A 14951-nucleotide genomic window follows, 5' to 3' on the forward strand; every position below is an offset into this window, starting at 1 on the left:
GTTGGAATGTTCAAGCACTGCATGTGACTGGTGGTATTATTTTGCCTCGGTGTCAGATGGTTTGTGATAGGTCAGAGGTAACGTGTACAAAAGACCTGACACCTGGTAGACACTTTGGTAGTTCCCGTCCTCCTTTCTTACCCTTCAAGACCGAGAACCACATCTTATCAACCTTGAATCTCCGTGGCCAGGATAGAGTTGGGACATTCTACACTCCTATGACTCTATACTGCATTCTAAGTCCTCCAGACAGAAGTGCGGAAATGCACTAGATCTCCCTTAAAATACACAGATAATCTTTGATATCGAAACCCTGAATATCCAAACCCAGGAGCCTGGATGATTCTGATAAGTATTCAGATTAGCTATTCACTTTATAAACTCAAGAATCACTCTCTAAAATTTTGGAATCACATAGATTCAGATCATATGCTTGCAACATGCTATCCAAACTCATATTATTCCAGCCCTCTTTGTGATTCAGTTTACTGTATTTGGCTAGTATTTAGAGCCCCAAGTATGTTTTCTGTTTCTTTCATTGAGTGACACAAGTCATCTAGAGGGATACATTAGCTCCATATCATTTTGTGTGTTATTTTAGCTTCTGCATTTATATATTAATTGATTTTTGTTGTGTGTGTGCCGACAGTCATGATTTATTTTAAGCAAAGCTACCCAACTGTGAATAACCTCGTGCAAATGTTCTTTTACTTCTAATAGAATCCTAGGCATAGGATGGCTGGGTCAAAGGGTAAACACATATGTGATTTGGCCAGATATTCCTACACCCTTCTTGGTGTAGATGAGATGTGTCTGTTTCCCCACAGCTTTGCAGTGGAGGGTGTTGAACTTTTGAAATTTGGGGTTCATTATTTAAAATTTCATGTCTCACTGCCATTTTTCCCTTCCAGACTGAGAACATACAGGTTACACTACCTCTAGAGGGCCAACTGGAAGGAAAAGTGGATTTTAAGACCTATGCAAATTACTTCACAGCTGGTGCTCACTGGTCTGTCATCATCTTCCTTATTCTAGTAAACATTGCAGCTCAGGTACGTAAGGGCATTTATCTTGATTTGTGTACTCAGGTTGATATTTACATACTATTTATATTGTACTTTATAATTATTTTTGTGTATTAAGAGACTTATCCCAATGAATTGGCTCATGAGGTTGTGAGATCTAGCTGGGTGAATGAAAAATCAGAAAGGCAGGCCTACAGGCTGGAACTTCAGGCAGGAGCTGACTCTGCTGTCTTGAGGCAGAATTTCTTCCTCCTCCAGGAAGCCTCAGGTTTTGGTCTTATGGCCTTTGACTGACTGGATGAGGTGACCACAGTGTTGAGAGTGTTCTGCTCCACTGAAGTTCTCATGATGGATGTGAACCACATCCACAAAATACTTTCATGGCCACATCTGGAAAAGTGTTTGGTTGAATCACTGGAGACCAGCCCAGCCAAGTGACGCATAGAACACCAGTACTGTACTTCTCAAGCTTTTTGCTTTGAAAAATCAAAACATTTTTACTGTTATTACTGCCTTTGCAGTCCACTTGTATTTGCATTGAAACTGTATGCAGATCAGGAAGCAACAGTTAAAACTGGACATGGAACAACAGACTGGTTCCAAATAGGAAAAGGAGTATGGCAAGGCTGTATATTGTCACCCTGCTTATTTAACTTCTGTGCAGAGTACATCATGAGAAACGCTGGGCTGGAAGAAGCACAAGCTGGAATCAAGATTGCTGGGAGAAATATCAATAACCTCAGATATGCAAATGACACCACCCTTGTGGCAGAAAGTGAAGAGGAACTAAAAAGCCTCTTGATGAAAGTGAAAGAGGAGAGTGAAAAAGTTGGCCTAAAGCTCAACATTCAGAAAACGAATGGCATTTGGTCATTCATGGCATCTGGTCCCATCACTTCATGGGAAATAGATGGGGAAACAGTGGAAACAGTGTCAGACTTTACTTTCTTGGGCTCCAAAATCACTTCAGATGGTGACTGCAGCCATGAAATTAAAAGATGCTTACTCCTTGGAAGGAAAGTTATGACCAACCTAGATAGCATATTGAAAAGCAGAGGCATTACTTTGCCAACAAAGGTCTGTCTAGTCAAGGCTATGGTTTTTCCTGTGGTCACGTATGGATGTGAGAGTTGGACTGTGAAGAAAGCTGAGGGCTGATTAATTGATGCTTTTGAACTGTGGTGTTGGAGAAGACTTTTGAGAGTCCCTTGGACTGCAAGGAGATCCAACCAGTCTATTCTAAAGGCGATCGATCAGTCCTGGGTGTTCTTTGGAAGGAATGATGCGAAAGTTGAAACTCCAGTACTTTAGCCACCTCATGCGAAGAGTTGACTCATTGGAAAAGACTGTGATGCTGGGAGGGATTGGGGGCAGGAGGAGAAGGGGACAACAGAGGATGAGATGGCTGGATGGCATCACTGACTCGATGGACGTGAGTTTGAGTGAAATCCAGGAGTTGGTGATGGACAGGGAGGCCTGGCATGCTGCAATTCATGGGGTCGCAAAGAGTCAGACATGACTGAGCAACTGAACTGAACATTATATTTGGGGAGCAAAGTCTTCTAGGGAAAAGCAGATTTCTTTTAAAAATATTAAATTTGAAGAGGCCCTCTTCTGACCTGTGGTCATCTGGGGTGTGGGGCTTGGCACAGACTTGAGCCAGAAGGACCGTCTCCATGTTCTGGAGCCTTTCGATCCCCAATTCTAGTGAGCGGGGTGTGAGGCTCAGTGATGTTAGTGTGTGAGTGACTGTTGTTTCCTGATCTAGGTTGCCTATGTCCTGCAGGACTGGTGGCTTGCAGACTGGTGAGTGATTCCTGATCTGACCAAAAGTGCTATGAAATCTACACAAAGCCTCACTTTCCCACAGAGTCAGGAGTCTGACCCTCACATAGTTTCCCTGAAGAAAAATGAAAGTTCCTGCGGGTGGTGTGCGACCCACCATGGTCTGTCCCATGTCCCTCCCTTTAACAGCTTTTTCAGAGAATTTTTTTTTCTTTTTTTAACTTTTAATATTGCATTGAAGTATAGCTGATTAACAGTGTTGTGATAATTTTAGGTAAAGAAAGGAACTCAGACATACATATGCATGTATCCATTCTCCCCCAAACCCCACTTACATACAGGCTGCCACATAGCATTGAGCAGAGTTTCATGTGCTTATACAATAAGTCCTTTTTGGTTACTTGTTTTAAGTATAGCAGTGTGTGCATGACCATCCCAAACTCTGTTAACTGTCCTTCCCTCATCAACCATAAGTTCATTTTCTAAGTCTATCTTTACAGACAGTTTTGAAAACTGAAAGTCGTGATTCAAATTTTTAAAAGGGAGATATACACAATGTCTTATGAGCTGGGAAACACTTTAGAGCATAAAATACATTTCTCTTAATGGAGATATTTTTAATATTTGTGTATAGTCTATATATAATCTATAGTGTAATATTTTTTCTTCCCTGTTCAATAGGGCGAAAGTACAAAGCGGCCTGTATTTTGAGACATATGTAAGAGAAGCTGAAGATGTAATGTTTGAGCTGAGCTGGTTCTTAGGAGTTTATTCAGGTAAAGTTGTGTCATCTGCTCCATTATAGCAGAGTCTAAGGTGTTTATGGGTCTGTGTGATAAACTAGGGCTTCCGGAGTAATTCAGCAATGTCTTAACAGATTGTGTTAGTCATATTTACTCTGTGATTTAATTAGAATAATTATTTTAAAGATCTACTAGAAGAAAAGAGGCTCAATGAAAACTCTTAATTTGCTCTGTACTATATTTTGGTAGTTAAATGAGGATTGCATATTCAAAAAATCAGCCTCTGGAAATACATGGCTATTGTCTTAAGTAGGTTGCTTTAGCTAAATTTTTTATGGATGGGTAAGGGGAAATGAATCCCCACCCTGTGGGTCAGGTTGTACCAATTCTGTCTGAATAAACCTTGGCTTTTATTCATCTTGGATGAAATCCTTTAGTAGCATGGGCCCATATAAAAGCATTATTCCCTCCCAGGTATGCAAAGCTCTGCTTTATGATACTGTTCATCTCTTGGGCTTCACTAAGTACTAGAGAAGCTAAGCAGGGGAAATCCAGTGTCTGGGATTAGATTCTTTCTCTTTCTTACCTTGAGATCACAGTGTTATCTCCTCCCAACTGTGTGATTAATTTAACATTTGGCTTGCCATACTAATATTAACATGACTCTCTCTGTTCACAAGAGTGTTTAGATTTGATATAGCATTATGTACTTCTTAAAGTGTATCTTCACCTAAAATTTTAAATATCTTCTTTATCCATTCACTTGTTGTTGGACATTTAGGTTGCTTCCATGCCATGGCTTTTGTAAATATTGCTGCTATGTATATTGGGGTACATGTGTCTTTTTGAATTATGGTTTTCCCAGTTGTGAGATATCTGGGTCATATAGTAGTTGTATTTTTAGTTTTCTAAGGAACCTTCATACTGTTCCCTATAGTGACTGCATCAATTTACATTCCTACCAACAGTGCAGGAGGGTTCCCTTTTTTCCACACTCTTTACCATTTATTGTTTGTGTATTTTTTTGGTGATGGCCATTCTGACTGGTGTGAGGTAATACCTTATTGTAGTTTTGATCTACATTTCTCTAACAGTGATGTTGACCATCTTTTCATGTGCCTCTAGGCCATCTGTATGTCTTCTTTGAAGAAATGCCTATTTAGGTCTTCTGCCTATTTTTTGATTTTTTTTTCCTGATATTGAGCTGCATGAACTGTTTGTATATTGTGGAGACTAATCCCTGTCAGTTGCATAGTCTGCAGTTATTTTCTCCTGTTCTCAGGATTGTTTTTCATTTCATTTATGGTACCTATGTACACTGGAATACTACTCATCCATAGAAAGAAACGAAATTGGGTCATTTGTAGAGACGTGGATGGACCTAGAGTCTATCATACAGAGTAAAGTAAGTCAGAAAGAGAAAAGCAAACAAAATGCTTATATTAATGCATATATATATATATGGAATCTAGAAAAATGGTACAGGTGAACCTATTTACAGTGCAGGAATGGAGTCATAGATATAGAGAACACACATGTGGACATGGTGAGGGGTGGGGAGGTAGGGAAGATGAATTGGGAGATTAGGACTGACATACATACACTACCATGTGTAAAACAGATAGCTAGTGGGAAGCTGTGGTATAGCACAGGGAGCTTAGCTCAGTGCTCTGTGATGACCTAGAGGGGAGGGATGGGGGGATGGGAGGTCTAAGAGGGAGGGGATATATGTATACATATAGCTGGTTAAGTTCATTGTACAGCAGAAACTAACACAACAGTTTAAAGCAACTATACCCTAATAAGGAGAAGGCAATGGCACCGCACTCCAGTACTCTTGCCTGGAAAATTCCATGGATGGAGGAGCCTGGTAGGCTGCAGTTCATGGGATCAATGAGAGTCAGACACGACTGAGTGACTTCACTTTCACTTTCCACTTTCACTCATTGGAGAAGGAAATGGCAACCCACTCCAGTGTTCTTGCCTGGAGAATCCCAGGGATGGCGGAGCCTGGTGGGCTTCCATATATGGGGTCGCACAGAGTCGGACACGACTGGAGGGACTTAGCAGCAGCAGCAGCATACCCTAATAAAAAAAAATAAATAAATATCCTCACAGAAAATGATTGTACAAAGTTTGCTTGTACAAATGCTTGTACAAATTTTAACAAAGAATGAGTTATATAAATATCCACTCATTGAAATTTGGCATTTATTTTACTGATTACTTGATAAGAAACTTGAATCTAACAGCAGTTTAGCTTCAGAATTGGTGGACAATGAGAGCTTATAGAAGAATGAAAGGATTCTTTTACACATTGTTAGAGGATGGTGGGCTAAGGCAAAATGCCTGTTGATGGAATTCAGGAATTTAAACAGCTTTCAGAATTTAAATAACACTGGTGAGCTGAATGGAAAAAAGTGCTTGGTGGAATATTTATTACAGAAGTCACCCCAACTCTGTTTAACATTGTGAGTTGAAGAGATGTTTAGTAAAAGTGAAGTAGCTCAGTCACTTCAGACTCCTTACAATCCCATGGACTGTAACCTACCAGGCACCTCTGTCCATGGGATTTTCCAGGCAAGAGTACTAGAGTGGGTTGCCATTTCCTTCTCCAGGGGATCTTCCTGACCCAGGGATCGAAGCTAGGTCTCCTGCATTGTAGGCAGACACTTAACTGTCTGAGCCAGACAGACACCAGAGAAGTCCAAAGAGATGTTTAGAGGGCTGTTTTAATTTTTATATGCATAGTAGTATTCATTTATGTCATTGGTAAAACATAAATTAAATTTTTGTACTTTTTTACAAATGCTTTGGGGTTCTATAAAACATTTCAGTTCAGTTCAGTTCAGTCGTTCAGTAGTGTCCGACTCTTTGTGACCCCATGAATTGCAGCATGCCAGGCCTCCCTGTCCAGTATCAACTCCTGGAGTTCACTCAAACTCACGTCCATCGAGTCAGTGATGCCATCCAGCCATCTCATCCTCTGTCATCCCCTTTTCCTCCTGCCCCCAATACCTCCCAGCATCAGAGTCTTTTCCAATGAGTCAACTCTTCTCATGAGGTGGTACAAGTATTGGAGTTTCAGCTTTCGCATCATTCCTTCCAAAGAACACCCAGGGCTGATCTCCTTTAGAATGGACTGGTTGGATCTCCTTGCAGTCCAAGGGATTCTCAAGAGTCTTCTCCAACACCACAGTTCAAAAGCATCAATTCTTTGGCGCTCAGCTTTCTTCACAGTCCAACTCTCACATCCATACGTGACCACAGGAAAAACCATAGCCTTGACTAGACAGATCTTTGTTGTAAAAGTACTATCTCAGCTTTTCAATATACTATCTAGGTTGGTAATAACTTTTCTTCCAAGGAGTAAGCGTCTTTTAATTTCATGGCTGCAATCACCATCTGCAGTGATTTTGGAGCCCCCCAAAATAAAGTCTGACACTGTTTCCACTGTTTCCTCATCTATTTCCCATGAAGTGATGGGACCAGATGCCATGATCTTCGTTTTCTGAATGTTGAGCTTTAGGCCAACTTTTTCCCTCTCCACTTTCACTTTCATCAAGAGGCTTTTTAGTTCCTCTTCACTTTCTGCCATAAGGGCGGTGTCATCTGCATATCTGAGGTTATTGATATTTCTCCCAGCAATCTTGATTCCAACTTGTGCTTCTTCCAGCCCAGTGTTTCTCGTTATGTACTTCGCATAGAAATTAAATAAGTACGGTGACAATATACAGCCTTGCCGTACTCCTTTTGCTATCTGGAACCAGTCTGTTGTTCCATGTCCAGTTCTAACTGTTGCTTCCTGACCTGCATATAGGTTTCTCAAGAGGCAGGTCAGGTGGTCTGGTATTCCCATCTCTTTCAGAATTTTCCACAGTTTATTGTGATCCATACAGTCAAAGGCTCTGGCATAGTCAATAAAGCAGAAATAGATGTTTTTCTGGAACTCTCTTGCTTTTTCAATGATCCAGCAGATGTTGGCAATTTGATCTCTGGCTCCTCTGCCTTTTCTAAAACCAGCTTGAACACCTAGAAGTTCATGATTCACGTATTGCTGAAGCCTGGCTTGGGGAATTTTGAGCATTACTTTACTAGCATATATGCATATAAATTTCTATGTAAATTTTATCTATAGAATAAAATGTACAGTATCTTTATAAACTGCCTATCATGCCTCAGCATTGTTGAGGATAAGACAGAGATCTTGTGCTGATTGATGTTTCTTTATTTCAGGGTTAACTGTATCTACCATCCTTTTTGGCATCACAAGGTCTCTGTTGATATTCTATGTCCTTGCTAATTCTTCACAAACTTTGCACAACAAAATGTTGGAGAGCATTTTGAGAGCTCCGGTGTTGTTCTTCAATAGAAATCCAATAGGTAAGTCAGACATGAAGTTTCTCAATGAATATGTCTTATAAACAGATTTAGTGCCTGATTACATTTTCATATTTGAAAATGGAAGATATGCTTGGAAGAAAATCACTGTCTGTGTTTTTTCATTTTCTACCAAAAACTTCATTTATAATTTTTATTGGTAGGAAAAAATATGATTATAGGAGTATATAAGCTTTTATTCCAATTTATTCATGTCTGTAAAGATAAATGAATGTTTACTTTGCAGGATGATTTAAGAGTCCATTTGTTATATATACCCAATATACAATGCAAATGTGTTGAAATGTTTTTGTCTAGGTGTTGAAACGCTGGCCATGGTACATAGTGTCAAGTTAACTAGGAAAGACCTTCTTCCAGGAACATCTCTAGAGGAGACAGTCTGGGTGTTTGTTTCTTTCATTGTCCATCCATATCTGGGACCACAGAGCTCTGGCATGTGCTCATATTTTGAGGTTTACCTGAATTGTAATGGAAGATTAATTAAAATACAAGATCAGTGAGTGGTATACATCTTCTTCAATAAAATCAACCCTCTAGTTTTATAATGGACTTTTGGTTACGTTTAAGAGACCTTGTGGTACATAGCAGGAGGATCTTCAATACTAAGTAAGAGTGTCCCTGAAGGTTTCCCAGTGGTTTCTTTCTCCACTTTGAGGCCTTTGACCTGTCTTGCTTTGGAAGGTAGTCTCGTGACCTGGGTTTCTATGAAGAGTTAGTTCATCGCTGTACATGCCCACTCTCAGTTGGTTAGACTTGTGCTGAGGCCCACACTGGCTTTATTTTTCCAGATGATTGACAGGACCTGTCAAGGCAGGGATGTGACTGGAGAGAGGACAGGAGTTGCCTGGTCATCAACTAGCTGTGTGATCAAGGTCAAAGTAGGTAGATACTACTGGAGGCAAATCTCCAGGCAGGATGTTGTCATGGTTGTAAGTATGGACTCTGGAGCCAACTTCTGGGTTTAGTTCTGGTGCTAGTTACCAATAGTAATAGCCAGTGACATTTATGTTAATATTTATGTGCAAATTATTTAATTTCTCTGTGTCTCAATTTTCTTACCTATAAAATGAGGATACTATTCACACACTTACCAATACCTTGATTTTGTGGGCATTAAACAGGTTAATATGTTCACAGCATTTAGCACACAGGCAGTACCTAATGAACCTTAGTGAAGATAATGACATGATGTCTGGAAACTTCCTATCCTGTGAAATGGGAATAACTGCTGTCCTTCCTGTTTGACAAGGCTGTTGTGAGGATTGAATAAGACTATTTAGGGCAGCATATTGTGGAGATTTATTCAACACATGTTGTTTAGTCCAGGCACTGTGTGGAGCACAGGATGGTAAGATGCAGAGGCTCACTCAGATCTCATCATGTTATGAAGCCATAGTGAGGAAGTGATTGGAGAAGTCTGTGCTATTATGGCTGTGAATTTGCTCTACTTAGCCTGTTAATGTGAAAGCTACAGTCATAAATTTGGGAGCATTAAATGGGACTGAATTTCTGTTATCACAGCCTCTGAGTGCTCATGACCACAGTTCAACAGGCTGATGATGAACTGTAGGCTTCTCCAGATGCTGATGTATTTATTATTCAAGGATTTGGATCCAAATTTAAATCTTCAAGATCACTAATCCTAGAGCAGCAAGCATACCAGTGTATATCTTGTCTCCCTATCCTGTGTCTATTATCCGAGCTTCATTCCTTCAAGAAATAGAAGCCCAATTAAGTACTGCAAAGGTACGCCCAAAGGTTTGGGGGCATCAGTTATTTACTCTTTTAGTGGTACACTAAGTTGAACTCTCCCCTGTGTTTATTTTCAAAAGTAGAATTTGTAATAGATAATTTATGGTGGAATTTGTTTTTGGTATGTGATCACATGAAGAGAAAACCACATATAGTGGTATTACTTCTTACTGAATTCAAGCTCATACTGCTTGCCTTCACAATGCCAATAAGTCTTACAGATGTCGTGTTAAAGCAAGAAATAGCAACTTTATTTGGAAACCTGGTAGACTGAGAAGGTGGCAGACTAATGTCTCAAAATAATCATTTTACAGGGGTCTGGATGCCAGGTTCTTTTATAGAACATAAAGGAGAAGAGGCCAGGAAGTAAAGCCATTGACCTTGCAAAATTTGAGGGGATTTGTTATTTTTTTTATTTTCTACAGCTATCCAAAGGTGGTGAGGGTCAGATTGTCTCCCTGTGAGCTGAAAAAAAAAAAAAAGCCATTTTAGTTTAACCTGAGGTAGAGGGGCAGGGTTCCCTGACAAAAGCAGTGAATAGCAATGGTCAAAGAAACAGATCCAACGTTGAGTCAAAATTGGCTTCTCTCTATTACACTTCCTTTAATATGCACCTGCTCTATCTGGAGCCAGTACTCTCTTCTTTCTCATCCTGCGTCTCCTCAGGGTGCATCACCCTTGTAGGGGTGGCTTCAAAGTCCTCATGGCTGCAGAATCCTTTGTTTACTGATGTGGCAGGTGGTGTTTTAAGTTCACAGTAGATATTTAATAGAAATTAGTTCTCATATTCTAATCCTGCACCCTTTAGGATATACTATTGTTGTGGATTCTGAGAAGGGAAATAAAAGCAATGATAAGTGATCCTTACTCATTTAGTAATATTTTTTGTTTTCCTTTCTATATCCCTCTGATCTTCTTAGATGCTTATTCATAAATCTGTGCTTGTCACACCTGGTATACCTCTGAAAATAAAGACTTATTACCCCAGTAGTAAACTCACAACTTGGGAATGTCAGAACTCACAGTTTCCCCAAATGTGAGGTGCTGTGAATGACCTGGAGGGAAAAAAAAAATTGCAGAGAGGTTATAATTATGTTTATTTAAAGAGTATCATTTGGGAAAATTAATCTTGATAACAAAAGCAAAATTAGTGTAACATTAGGATTAACTTAGGTATTTTGCAACTATTTATTTAAACTTAGTACTTGGAATGAGTCTTAGATGGGATGGATCTAAAGGGAGGGAACATTCTGAAATTCACCAACCCTTCTTGATACTGCCACAAGACTCCCCTGTTCTTTTAAAATTCAGGACTAATTTTCAACTCCCCACCCACTGCCATTTGGTGGTAGTTTGGTTTCTCTTTGGTATCAACCTATTTTTTCTTTCTTTTTACACACATCAGCTTATTTCATTTGAATTTGTAATATATTAAATTTGCTGTTTAATCATTAAATCATGTCCGACTCTTTGTGGTCCCATGGAGTGTAGTCCACCAGGCTCCTCTGTTCATAGAATTTCCCAGGCAAGAATACTGGAGTCGATTGCCATTTCCTTCTCCAGAGGATCTTGACGACCCAGGAATTGAGCTTGCATCTCTTTTGTCTCCTGCATTGGCAGGTGGATTCTTCACACCTGAGCCACTAGGGAAATCCAATACATTAAATATTTAATACATGTCTTTTTTTTAAGATGTATTTATTTATTTATAGTTGGATTGGGTCTTTGGTGCTGCACACAGGCTTTCTCTACTTACAGCAAGAAGGGCTGCTCTTCATTGTGGTGCTCCCGCTTCTCATTGCAGTGGCTTCTCTTGCTGTGGAGCTCAGGCTCTAGGCAGAGGGATTCAGCAGTTCTGCCGCACAGGCTTAGTTGCTCTGTGGCATGTGGGATCTTCCTGGACCAGGGATTGAACCTATATCCTCTGCACTGAGGACACTGTACCACCAGGGAAGTCCCTAAATACATATGCTTTTAAATTATTGTTTTGATTTGTTTGTGAATTGTTTCCTATCTTAGGAAATGAGTAACCTCTCATATCCTGTTCTTGCAGGAAGAATTTTAAATCGTTTCTCCAAAGACATTGGGCATATGGATGACTTGCTGCCCCAGACATTTCAAGATTTCATCCAGGTAACGTATCAATCCTGTCGAGTTCTCACAGGGAACAGTAGAGTGCCTGTTTCTCAAGGTCATTTCAGAGGGGCTGATGATGGGCTTTTCAGCCTGGTGATATGTCCTGTTATCTTCAGTAAAGGTCATGGTTGTGAGAGAAAGGTGTGGCTGTGATTGGGAGGCTGAGTTAACATGAGTGACATCTGGGGCAGGAGTGGCTACACAGTCACATCAAAGTTGGTCTGAAGCAGCAACATGCTGGGCAAGTGGTTCTCCCTCTGCCTTCCAGGTGTCTGATGTGGATTCCCTTTACTGTGAGTGCATTTCATAACATAGAAATAATCACCTCTTGTGGAAAGATAACCTAGATGAACTAAATTATGCTTCATATTGGGCTTCCCAGGTGGCTCAGTGGAAAAAAATTTGCCTGCCAGTGCAGGAGATGCAAGAGGCATGAGTTCGATCCCTGGAACAGGAAGATCCCCTGGAGGAGGAAATAGCAACCCACTCCAGTATTCATGCCTGGAGAATTTCATGGACAGAGGAAGCTGGTGGGCTACAGTCCATGGGGTCACAAAGAGTTGGACATGACTGAGCACTAGCCAGATGCATTGTATTACCACAGAGGACAAATATTTGCTTACTATTTTATTTGGATAATGCTAGATGTGCTTTCCTGGAGAATCCCAGGGACAGGGGAGCCTGGTGGGCTGCCGTCTATGTGTCGCACAGAGTCAGACACGACTGAAGTGATTTAGCAGTAGCAGCAGCAGCAGTAGGTGTGGTTAGTTACAAAGAAAAGAGTGATAAAAATAAGGTGAAATTTATACTTTAACAAGGACAATGTTGTTGTTGTTTAGTTACTAAATTGTGTCCAACTATTTTGTGACCCCCATGGACTGTGGCCTTCCAGATTTCTCCATCCATGGTATTTCTTTTTTTTTTTTTTTTTTTTAATTTTATTTTATTTTTAAACTTTACATAACTGTATTAGATTTGCCAAATATCAAAATGAATCCGCCACAGGTACACGTGTTCCCCATCCTGAACCCTCCTCCCTCCTCCCTCCCCATTCCATCCCTCTGGGTCGTCCCAGTGCACCAGCCCCATCCATGGTATTTCTCAGGCAAGAATACTCAAGCAGGTTGCCATTTCCTTGCCCAGGAGATCTTACTGACCCAGGGATCAAACCTGTATCTCCTGTATTGGCAGGTGGATTCTTTACCACTGAGCCACATGAGAAGTCCAAGTACAGTAGAGAGCAGTTATTGAAGGTACAAAGCCTTTAAGCCAGTAATTCAATTCTGGGATCAAGGTCATCTCAGAAAATGTCTTTTGTTTTTGTAGGCAGTTTTTCTTTTCACAAGTTGATTGCTCTGTCTTGAGGGGGTCTTAAAAAAAAGAGAGAGAGAGAGAGAGAGACCTACAGGAATACCTTCTATCCAGCCTCTGTTTTGTCTATGAACTTGAGGTTCTAAAGATGATGTTGGGTCATCTCAGCTCTCATTTCTTCATTTGGTATTGTTGCTCACGTGGACTATTTTTTTCTGTTTTTTAATTCTGTCTACTTTTTAGTAGACAGAACTATCAATAACCTCAGATATGCAAATGACACCACCCTTATGGCAGAAAGTGAAGAGGAACTAAAAAGCCTCTTGATGAAAGTGAAATAGGAGAGTGAAAAGGTTGGCTTAAAGCTCAACATTCAGAAAATGAAGATCGTGGCATCTGGTCCCACCACTTCATGGGAAACAGATGGGGAAACAGTGAAAACAGTGTCAGACTTTATTTTGGGGGGCTCCAAAATCACTGCAGATGGTGATTGCAGGCATGAAATTAAAAGACGCTTACTCCTTGGAAGAAAAGTTATGACCAACCTTGATAGCATATTAAAAAGCAGAGACATTATTTTGCCAACAAAGGTCTGCCTAGTCAAGGCTATGATTTTTCTAGTAGTCATGTATGGATGTGAGAGTTGGACTGTGAAGAAACCTGAGCACTGAAGAATCGATGCTTTTGAACTGTGGTGTTGGAGAAGACTTTTGAGAGTCCCTTGGATTGCAAGGAGATCCAACCAGTCCATTCTAAAGATCAGTCCTGGGTGTTCTTTGGAAGGAATGATGCGAAAGCTGAAACTCCAGTACTTTGGCCACCTCATGTGAAGAGCTGACTCATTGGAAAAGACTGTGATGCTGGGAGGGATTGGGGGCAGGAGGAGAAGGGGACAACAGAGGATGAGATGGCTGGATGGCATCACTGACTCGATGGACATGAGTTTGAGTGAACTGCAGGAATTGGTGATGGACAGGGAGTCCTGGCATGCTGCAATTCATGGGGTCGCAAAGAGTTGGACATAACTGAGTGACTGAACTGAACTGAACTGAACTTTTTAATGATTAAATACATGGGGCATTTTCTTTTTCTTTCCAAGTGTTAATTTTAGAAATGAAATGCATTATCAAGAGCTGAACACAGAATTGCAAGAGTCAATATCTGACTGCAAACAGTGTGGCCTTTGGGCACAGCTTCCACTGTTACCAATGTGAATTAAGCTGAGATTTGGAGGCAGAGTGCTTTTACTGCAGAGATGTCTGTTTTGTTTTGTTTTGTATTCCTCTTCCAAAAACTTATTTCATAAATGTGTTCTAATGATTTTAACTACATAATTTATCCCCAGAAACAATTCTTCCCTAAAAACAGTGCTATATTTTAACAGTGATTGTGAATTACATTGAAAAGATTTTGTGAAAGTCTTTGTTAATGACAAGCTAGGCCAAGATTGGGTTTCCTCTGTGTGCTTAGTACATGGTTAGTTAGTGGTCATAATCAGAATCATCACATAGTTTTGCATGACATATAGAGGGTCAGAGATAGATGCTACCTGATTTCAGTAGGATACAGTCTAAGTAATACAGAGAGAAATTTCTAGCCTCACTAATTTCCAATCCCAGCTCTGCCCTGTAGTTCAATTATCTTGAAGTTGAAGGTGGAGGCATCCTGCAGGCCATTGGAAGTAAAAGTCTGGTGTCAGAGGGAGAGACCTGGGATGAGCATGGAGCCTGTGTAGTTTTCACTGAGCAGGTAGTAGCTGAATCTGTGAAGATGACATGATTGCCTAGTGAAAATGAAT

At 40.4% G+C, this 14951-nt stretch overlaps 1 protein-coding gene across 1 annotated transcript in view; it reads left to right on the forward strand.

Moving 5' to 3' along the window:
- The window catches only part of LOC102392111 (ATP-binding cassette sub-family C member 4), a 161578-nt gene that overhangs the window by 80082 nt on the left and 66545 nt on the right, over positions 1–14951 (forward strand). Inside the window, exons 16-20 of the mRNA XM_044926896.2 lie at positions 912–1052; positions 2794–2831; positions 3492–3586; positions 7790–7936; positions 11760–11839. Of these exons, the coding sequence (XP_044782831.2) occupies positions 912–1052; positions 2794–2831; positions 3492–3586; positions 7790–7936; positions 11760–11839 (501 nt within the window). The remainder of the gene's footprint in view (positions 1–911; positions 1053–2793; positions 2832–3491; positions 3587–7789; positions 7937–11759; positions 11840–14951) is intronic.

This window comes from Bubalus bubalis, chromosome 13, assembly GCF_019923935.1.
Source record: "Bubalus bubalis isolate 160015118507 breed Murrah chromosome 13, NDDB_SH_1, whole genome shotgun sequence".
Taxonomy (NCBI): Eukaryota; Metazoa; Chordata; class Mammalia; order Artiodactyla; family Bovidae; genus Bubalus; species Bubalus bubalis.